This window comes from Sarcophilus harrisii, chromosome 4, assembly GCF_902635505.1.
Source record: "Sarcophilus harrisii chromosome 4, mSarHar1.11, whole genome shotgun sequence".
Taxonomy (NCBI): Eukaryota; Metazoa; Chordata; class Mammalia; order Dasyuromorphia; family Dasyuridae; genus Sarcophilus; species Sarcophilus harrisii.
This window is the reverse complement of record NC_045429.1, coordinates 349,049,601-349,059,548: the sequence shown is the minus strand read 5'-3', so window position 1 is coordinate 349,059,548 and position 9,948 is coordinate 349,049,601. Positions and strand designations below refer to the sequence as shown.

The following is a 9,948-nucleotide window of genomic DNA, read 5'->3' as shown; positions in this document are numbered from 1 at the left end:
CGTTCTGATCATAACACATAATTGGGTTAGTTGCTTTCTTATATTGACATGACTATTTGACAAGTTATTAAACTGTTTTACTGTACCCAACCTCATTATCAAGTGAGAAACAAAAGTAAAGGTCATGAGATACTAGAGCAAACAAGGGACAGTAATAAGTTTCTTGAATTCATTCTTATTACTAGGTAGAGCCATTATTACCTGAATGAGCAGTTGTCAGCTGCTCACATAAGATAACTGGACATCATTACATGAAAGTATCATAGAATCAAAGGTTTAGAGCTGGTGGGAACTTTCTGGCCAAACAGCCATTCAATAGTTGAAGAAACTGAAGTCTAAAAAGGTAAAGGAAGTTGCTTAAGATCCCCCATCCCAAAGCCTTCTTTTCCTTTGCATTTCCACAATGCCTGAAAAAAATTCACAATGAACAGGGAAACGGAAAGCCAGCTAGTTTTGCTGCAGCATACAGTATATTGTGGGGAATGATGGGAAACAAGGCTAGAAAGACCTTAGAAAGGCTGGAAATGGTGACAAGGGATTGGGGAAATTTTCAATTTCCAGGAAAAGGAGTTTGAACTTTATTTAATAGGTAATTATTGCTTTTCTCCTTCTGTTCATGTGGGGAGTCATACCCTTAAATATGGGTGCTCTGTCCAGAGGAATATAAATTTTGATCACTTATACTTTGCAAGGTGTCTTGGAGTTTGGGGACTAGATTTTTTTTCCCCTATTCATTTTATTATCTCATTATTTTGTTGTTGTTATTTTTCAAAAAAAAAAAAAGGAGACAATTAGCTCTTTTGTCTCATATGCTTTTCATTTATGATTCTTGAAATATAGTACTATAAAAACCAGGCTTTACCCAAATTAGTCTTTCACTAATTGGCCAATAATAGGTCTCAGCCCCTCAAGCTTCACTTGCTCATTGTTAGGATTTTGATGGCTTAGAATGAATGTAAATCTCAATTATTTGGGTTCTGGCCAGAAACTCTGAAGGTCTTCCCATCTGAGACGGATTTTTTTTTTTTTTTGATGAAGGCAAACCATGCCATCTTTTGCCTCAATTTTTATCTATCCTTTAATTATTGAATGGATATTGCCTCAGACAAACTGAAACCTGGGAAAGACCTTCTTTCTACAAATCTCTAGGTAGTACAAATATGGTTCTGGTTCCAAAACCAGGGAAAGATGAAGTAAAATAAGAAATTATTTATATGCATTATCATAATTAAAATTCAAATAAAATAATGGTAAGTGGAATAAAGAAATATGTAAAATTATTCATTATGTGCAAAGATGTTCAATGTTAGGGAAGCAATTAACACATTAAATCATATGAAAAATAAAAATCATTTAATTAAATGTGAATAGTTAAAAGCAAATTTAACTTGTTGTACATAGATTTATTGGTAAATCTGTGTAAAAATCTAGTCGTAATATCAAGAGATACATATAAGTCTTTGGCAGAATACAAATTCTCCTTTATATTAAAAATACTAAAACACCTTGAAGTGAAAAGATTTTTCCTTAATATAATAAAAAAATTTCTCCTGAATTCTAAGGTCAGAATTATTCATAATCAACAAATATTATTATATTTCATGTTAAGAACAGCATGGAAAAAAGTAACCATTCTAATTATTGCTGTTTGACATAATTGTGCTACTCTGAACTATAATAATAAAACAAAAAATAATTATTGACCAACAGGCTGCTAACTTTGAGTTCTCTCTTTATATGAATTGTATGATAGTTCTTTAGAAACCCCTAGAGAATCAACAAGACATATTCAAACTATATGATTATTTTAAATAACATTTGTCTTTGCTAAAGTAATTAGTGCATTAAGTATTTATCTGGGAGTTAGCCCACCAAGATACACATAAATGATTTGTTTAAATAAAAATATATAGAAATTAAGGCAAAACTCTATAATTGGAAATATTGAATGTAAAAGGATAGATCATGTTGACATAGTATAAATAATAATGTCATAAATAAATGATAATTTAATTTCTAGATTTACTGCTACACAAGTCAAACTACTCTTCAGATGCTTCAAAGAGTTTTTTAAATGTTTATGCATTTTGATCCAGTGATACCACCACTAAATTTATTGATTTAGAACATTATCATTATGAGACAAAAACTAGCTTTACATATTACTTTTAGCACAATTTGCAATAGAACTGAAAGGAGAGAAACTTGAAACAAAACACATGACCAGCCAATAAGATGAGACTGTCCAAAAATTATGGTTTAGGACTTAATTATGACCAAAGACTTATGATTATGATGAATTCAAAGAAATATAGGAAGACAAAGTAATGCAGAATGAAGACAATAAAGCCAAAAGAATGATATACACTTGACTAAACTATGCAAATAAAACTATTAATAGCAATAAAAGTCAGAATAAGTTCACAGGATAACTCCATCATTCCCTTGTTAGAGATGATACATACATTTTTATTTCTTTCAAAAATATGTAAATTATAGGCATATACATGCATACATTACAAATTTGACACTTTTATTTTTTAATAAATATATATTTCACAATGTGATATATATATATATATACATATATATATCCCCCACCCCGAGGCAATTGGGGTTAAGTGACTTGCCCAGAGTCACATAGCTAAGAAGTGTTAGGTGTCTGAGGTCAAACTTGAACTCAGGTCCTCCTAACTTTAGGGTTGGTGCTCTATCCACTGTGCCATCTCGCTGATATATTTTAACAAATACAAATTGCAAGTTCTAGGGCAAAAAAGAAAACCAAATGCAGAAATAAAATGGAAAAATTCAAGTTGGATATGAGTTCATGTAAAGAAGAAATTGCAGTTTTAGCATAATACAAACTGAGTAAGATATAGTCACCAAAAGCTAATACAAATTAAGACTGCATGATTAATAGTGTAGAGAATGAAAAAGTGAGTCCCATGGGACTCTGTCTTAATAAGACCATGTCTAGAGTTTTGTGATCTCATCTGGCCTTTACATTTTAGGAAAGCAGATTAAAAAATAGATGAGTTATCAAAATGGTTAGAGAACTGGAAACAGTGCTTAACAAGACTGATTGAATGGATTGAAGATATTTAGCATGGAGAAGAGGAGATTTAAGGAGAATATTATCAATGTTGGTTTATGTTTGAAGACTGGTATGTGGAAGAAAGGTTAGGTTTATTTTGCCTATCCCCAGAGAGAACAATGAAGATAGACATCAAAATTACAAAAGGATAGATTTGTATTCAACATAATGTTCCTAACAATTAGAGAGTTAGGATTAAAAATCAGAATTGGTTACCTCAGGAGATAATGAGCTCCCCATCACTGGAGATCTTGAAATGAAAATTAAATGAACATCTGTGATATTCCAAGTGTAGAGCAGATTCATAACTCAGCTATGTGTTGAGCTAGCTGACCCTTGTGGTTTCTTCCAGTTTAAATACTTATCCAGTTATATTTATTATATGATATAAATGTATATTGATAATTTAAATTGTTTTATTAGATATCCTATTGTGAATGTAACATGTTATAATTAATGTAAGGTATTATCACATCATATTATTAATTAAATTATTTCATTATGTATCATCTTTCCCCTTCAAGCTCTGCTTCTGACTCTCTGAACTTTATCACATTTCCCTTGCTGCTTCTTCCCCTGGAACATTCCTTCACACCTCGAGTCTCTTTCTCCCATTGATAAGATCCATCATTTGGGACAAGATTCCAGGCTAGCCATTTTTCATTCCTCTCCTAGTTCTGCTCCTAACCGTTCAAACTTTTATCACCATATCTCAGCTCTCTTCTTACCCTGGAACATCCCTTCACTCTTCCCCAAGGGTGAATTCCTCTTTGAATATGTACTTTGGAGTGGGGCCCAGGTTTGTTATCCTCTATTCCCCTCCTACTTCTGCTTATAACTCTTTAAACTTAGACACCATGCTAGCATATAGTAAGTGCCTAAAAAATACTTGTTGCCTACATGCTTGCTGGTATTGTCTTCTATTTACTCCAAAATAGTTCTTGATAATAGTTCTTGATTCAGAAAAAAAGGGAGAGGGAGAGAGAGAGAGAGGGAGAGAGGCCTATAAAATTGTAGCCTGGCTATCTAGTTTAGCTCATGCTCCAAAAGAATTCCTACTACAACATCCCCCAAACTTGTTACACACTTTTCCAGGTTTTCAGTGAGGGACAGTCTCCTGACATAATGCATTCTAATTTTGGATGACTTTTAGTTGTTAGGAAGTTCCCTCACCTCAAGGCTCAATGACATTTTTCACTTGATACTTTTCAACTTCCATCCATTGTTCTAGCATGGCAAGATCATTTTGAATCCTAGTAGTAATTTAATTCAAAAATAGCAGAAGTTGCCTTATTAAACATTTTACTAAATTCTGTGTTAACTATATTTACTACATTCCCTTGATCTGCCAATTTCGAAATACTATCAACAAAGAAAATGAGGTTAGTTTGAGAACTTTTTCTCAATGAAGCCATACTGACTTTGTGTGATTAATACTTTCTTTCCCAGATACTTACTAATCATCTCTTTAAAAGTTAGTTCTATAATTTTGCCAGGATTGAGGTCAAGCTTACTGACCTATAGTTTGGGGCTCTTTTCTCTTTCCTTTTTTGAAAAGTGGGACAACCTTTGCCCTTTTATAGTTCTTCAGGACCTCTTGCCTTCTCCACAATCTTTTGAATATCATGGATATCTTAGAAGTCATATTCACCATCCAGCCATTCTGGAGAGCAATTTAGAACTATGCTCAAAAAGCTATCAAACTGTGCATACCCTTTGACCCAGCAGTGTTACTACTGGGCTTATATCCCAAAGAGATTTTAAAGAAGGGAAAAGGACCTGTATGTGTAAGAATGTTTGTGGCAGCCCTTTTTGTAGTGGCTAGAAACTGGAAACTGAATGGATGTCCATCAGTTGGAGAATGGCTGAATAAATTGTGGTATATGAATATTATGGAATATTATGTTCTGTAAGAAATGACCAGCAGGATGATTTCAGAAAGGCCTGGGGAGACTTACACGAACTGATGCTGAGTGAAATGAACAGGACCAGGACATCATTACTTACTTCAACAACAATACTATATGATGATCAATTCTTGATAGACATGGTCATCCTCAGCAATGAGATGAACCAAATCAGTCCCAATCGAGCAGTAATGAATTAAACCAGCTATACCCAGGGAAAGAACTCTGGGAGATGACTATGAACCACTACACAGAATTCCCAATCCCTCTATTTTGGTCTGCCTGCATTTTTGATTTCCTTCACAGGCTAATTATACACTACTTCAAAATCCGACTCTTTTTATACAGCAAAATAACTGTTTGGATATGTATACATATATTATATTTACCTTATACTTTAACATATTTAACATGTATTGGTCAACTTGCCATCTGGGGGAAGGGGTCGGGGGAAGGAGGGAAAAAGTTGGAACAAAAGGATTTGCAACTGTCAATGCTGAAAAATTACTTATGCATATATTTGTAAATAAAAAGCTATAATAAAAAAAAGAAGTCATATTCACCAATTCCTTTGGTTGAAACACAGAGAAATTATTAGAAACAAAAAGGTAAAGAAAAAAACAAAAATAAAGATAAAGACATAAGGAGAACTGACAGACATTTGTGGAGAAGACCTCTCAGAGCTGTATTTTTTGAATATCATGGACATCTCAGAAGTCATATTCATCAATTCCTTTGGTTGAAACACAGAGAAATAACTAAGAAATAAAGAAAACTAAGAAATTACAAAAAAATAAAGAAAAAACAAAAATAAAGATAAAGACACAAGGAAGACAGACAGACATTTGTGGAGATCTCAAAGCTATATTCTTTTCTTCATAACATAACATCTCACATATATTTTCTGAGTCACAATTTTCTTGTCTACTCAATACCCCTTATATTAAGCATGAAGCTTCCTAAGCTCCTGTTAGAAAAGCCATCTGAATAAAAGAGGAATTATTAGAAAGAAAAATAGTATGTTCCACAGCCCTACAAAGAAGCATTTGGGAGATAAGCGAAGATGCAAATATGTTCAAATATGTACAGGATTTGAGTTCACAGAACCAGGTAAGAAGAATTGTAATATAATGATAAGTAAGAGAGAAGAGGAAGTCACTTCCCTATGTAACTTGTATTAATATCACAAATGGCTCTTCACCATAATCAATATATCATATAGTTTATATCCTATCCTATATTCTATATCTATATGGAATTTTTATATAGAAAATCTATGCATCTTTTACTCTATCCTTCCAATATTCCTATGCACAATATTGTGTAGAACTGTAGAATTGGAGTAGATGGTAAGGGAGATATAGGATGTAGCTGCTTATTTTCTATATGGGTGAGTCTAAGGCTGGAAGAAGTAAAATGACTTGCCCATAGTCAACTAGCCTGAATTTCACTCATTCTACAAATCACTGGATACTTTCCTAATCTCTTGATGGCAGATCTCATCTCCTGATTCCTGAGGGTATAAATCATGGGGTTTAGCATGGGAGTGATGACTGTGTAGCTGATGGAGACAGCCTTGTCCATAGGGAAGGAGGTGAAGGGCCGAGCATAGATGTAGATACATGGCACAAAAATCAAGGACACCACAATGATGTGGGTGGTACAAGTGGAAGAGGCTTTGCGCCTTGCCTCCCCTGAGTGAGAACTCAGCATCACCAAGATGACCGTGTAGGAAGCCAGGAGGATGAGGAACCAAATAAGTACTAGCATCCCACTGTTAGTAATCATGAGGAGCTCCAGGAAAGAAGTATCTGTACAGGCAAGTCTCAAGACTTGGGGAACGTCACAATAAAAGTTATCCAGGATGTTGGGGCCACAGAAAGGCAAGGGAAGCAGGAGAGCGAGCTGAACAATGGAGTGGGCAAAGCCTCCTGCCCAGGCAGCCACTATTAGCCCAAAACACATTTGAGGATTCATGATGGTGACATAATGGAGGGGCCGGGAGATGGCAATGTAGCGGTCAAATGCCATCACTGAGAGGAAGAAGACTGTGCCCCCACCTAAGAGATGGAAAAAGAAGATCTGAGTCATGCAGCCCTGGTAGGAGATGGTTTTAGCCTCGGATAGGAAGTCAACCAGCATCTTGGGGGCAGTGACTGAGGAGTAGCAGAGATCTATAACAGCCAAGTTCCGGAGAAGGAAATACATAGGAGTATGGAGTCGAGTGTCGGAGGTCACTATAGTTATAATGAGGAGGTTGCCCGTAATCGTTGTTATGTAGACAATTAGGAACACAAGGAATAGAAAACCCTGTAGCTCCTGAGCCTGTGAAAGTCCCAAGAGGACAAACTCAGTCACGCTAGTGAGATTCCCTGCTTCCATAGAATCTTTCTAACACACCTATAGAGAAAACAAACCATTAATAATAATGATGATGATGATGATGGTGATAAACCCACATACTTTGTCCCGATGAATCTTAAGGGTTAAGATTTATTGAATCAGTAAAAAAAATTAACCTAAAATTCTTTATGGATAAAGTCCCTGTTTTGGAAATCTCAAGTATTAGGAAGGAGGAGGATAAAAAAGAGAAAGAAGAATTGTTTCTCTAGGGCTTTTCAAGATGGAGGGTTCTAGGTGTAATGTCTAAGAGAATGTTATCAAGTAGGTCAAGAAACAGAAATTTATATATTAAAAAAAGAAAAAGTGGTGAGATAATACATAGTGGAAGTATGATCTGAATCTTTCAACTGAAATAATATTGAATGAGCCTTTGCAATATGCAAGGTATTATGATAATCATTGGTGATAGAAAAACAGAAATAAAATAATTGATGTTTTCTAGCAGTTTACTTGAGCTGAAAGATAGGAAATGTACACAAAGAAGTATAAGATAGGAAGCAGAGGGGGCAAAGGAGAAATCCAAAAAAGTGTTCTGTGAATGTTTGAAGAAAGAGCACTAGGGGATTCAAGGAAAACTACACAGAAGAGGTGATGCCTGAACTGAAATTTAAAGGAAGATAAAGAATCTTATAGCTTTGACCTGGAAGTGGGGTGGGGCAGTAGAAAATAATGTATTTCAGGGATGGGATATGAAAAGCTTGTATGGAAGTTCTGAGGCAAAAAATATCAGGTTGCGTTCAAGGAAGAACTATCAAGCCAGTTAGCTTGAAATGTATGTACATATGTATGAAATATGTATGTACATATGTATGAAAAGCATATATAAAAAGAAGTAATGTGAAATTAGGCTAAAAATAGATTGATGTCAGATTATACCTTAAATGTCAGGCTATCAGGATTTATATTTTCCTCTAAAGGCAATTCAAGAGCTCTGAAAGATTTTGAGTAACAGAATGACATAGTTAAACTGGACTTTTAGCAGATTGTTTTCATAGCTGTTGTGAAGGATTTATTAAAGAGAAAAAAGACAGGAGACAGGGAAAACAATCAGGAAGCAATTTTGGTAGTTCAGGTGAGAGGTAATATGAACCCTAGCTGGGGTGATGGAAGTATGAGTGAAGACATGTAAATAGATCTGAAAAAAATTATGGAGGTAGAAGCTGGGGGAGAATCAAGGAAGATTTCCTAGAGGATCCTTCTTCGAGCTGCTCTTTGAAGGAGGACCCCTGCTTACATGAATATTGTGAGATTGGGTCTCAGGGCAAGATAAGATAGCATGAGGGCTACAGATGTTTTTGAGATGCTAAACCAATCTTCAACTTATCACTCAATTGTCTCTCAGAAAACATATGAAAGTGGAGATTTTCCATGAGATAAATAAAAATATTATGCATTTTTGTGCTGAAATGATGAAAAAAATGAGGCAAGGAAAGATAGAAAAAGGGGATTCTGAATCTAATCTGAAGGAGCCATAAAATGCTATAAGAAATAAGATAATAAGTTGGGAAAAAAGAATAAATTGGGAATTAATACCAAATCAGATTAATGAAATAAATGAGAGAACAGAGGACAGTACAGAACAGAGAACAATACTGAAAGGTATGAAAAGGAAGAGACAGAAAATATGGATGAAGAAAGATAGAAAAGAAAAGGAGCCTGCACCAGAGAAAAAGTGGGAAAGTGGGGAGAAGATGGAGAATGTGAAGAAATGAGGCTAACAAACAGAAATAGAGGACTGACTTGAGATGACATAAATTATATGTGAAGTCTATGAATTGTGTTCTTCTTTTTTAGAAAAGACAATATCCACTGTGTGACCTATGAGTTTGCATATCCTCTGTCCCACATTCTCCTTCCATTTCATAAATATGGTTCTGTGTTTGTCTACTGAAAGCCTTGATTCCCATATCAACAGAAATTAGACACATCACTTTCCATTCTTGTCTTCCAACTTCCTTCCACATTCCCACCAAAGGCACTTCAACCCTCATTTCTTTCACCTCTGACATTTTGCAGTGCTATGCTGGAGTCAGCTCATATTGACTCAAGAGAGCCAACTGTTAAATGTTCATTTTGAATATTTACATTATGAAAATCAAATGTAGAAAATGCTACAAAAATCAGAGCTTGATGTATTGTTTGATGTTGACTAAATTTAAGAAAGTTAGGGGGAAAGAAAATAATGCAGATTATATTTAAAAGCATATTTTGAATATTGTTAAATATTTACAAGCACATGGCCTGCTTTAGGTACTGCCTTGGACCCCCAATAATAAATCAGAAAAAAAGGAGAATGATGATGTGATTCTATGGATCTCTCACTTACCTCTAGTTCAGAATGAAAGATGGGATTTAGGACAACATCCTCAAAGACATCTTACAGTTTCAACATCTCCCTGATGTTTACCCCAAGGGAACATGAATATACAGGCTGGGCATTACATCTGGGAGGATGCCCAAGAGAGAAAAGGATTGGGTTCAATTCAAAAAGGAGAACTGAGAATGGTGTTTCCAGAGGCAGAGGAATAGGGGAAGTTATTAAAA

At 34.9% G+C, this 9,948-nt stretch overlaps 1 protein-coding gene across 1 annotated transcript; it reads right to left on the bottom strand.

Annotated features, from left to right (window-relative positions):
- Positions 1-6,432: 6,432 nt before the first annotated feature.
- On the bottom strand, positions 6,433-7,383 carry LOC100918806 (olfactory receptor 4D1-like). Its single transcript, XM_003767954.2, has one exon. The coding sequence runs from the start codon at positions 7,381-7,383 to the stop codon at positions 6,433-6,435; it is 951 nt and encodes a 316-aa protein (XP_003768002.2).
- Between the last annotated feature and the right edge of the window lie 2,565 nt (positions 7,384-9,948).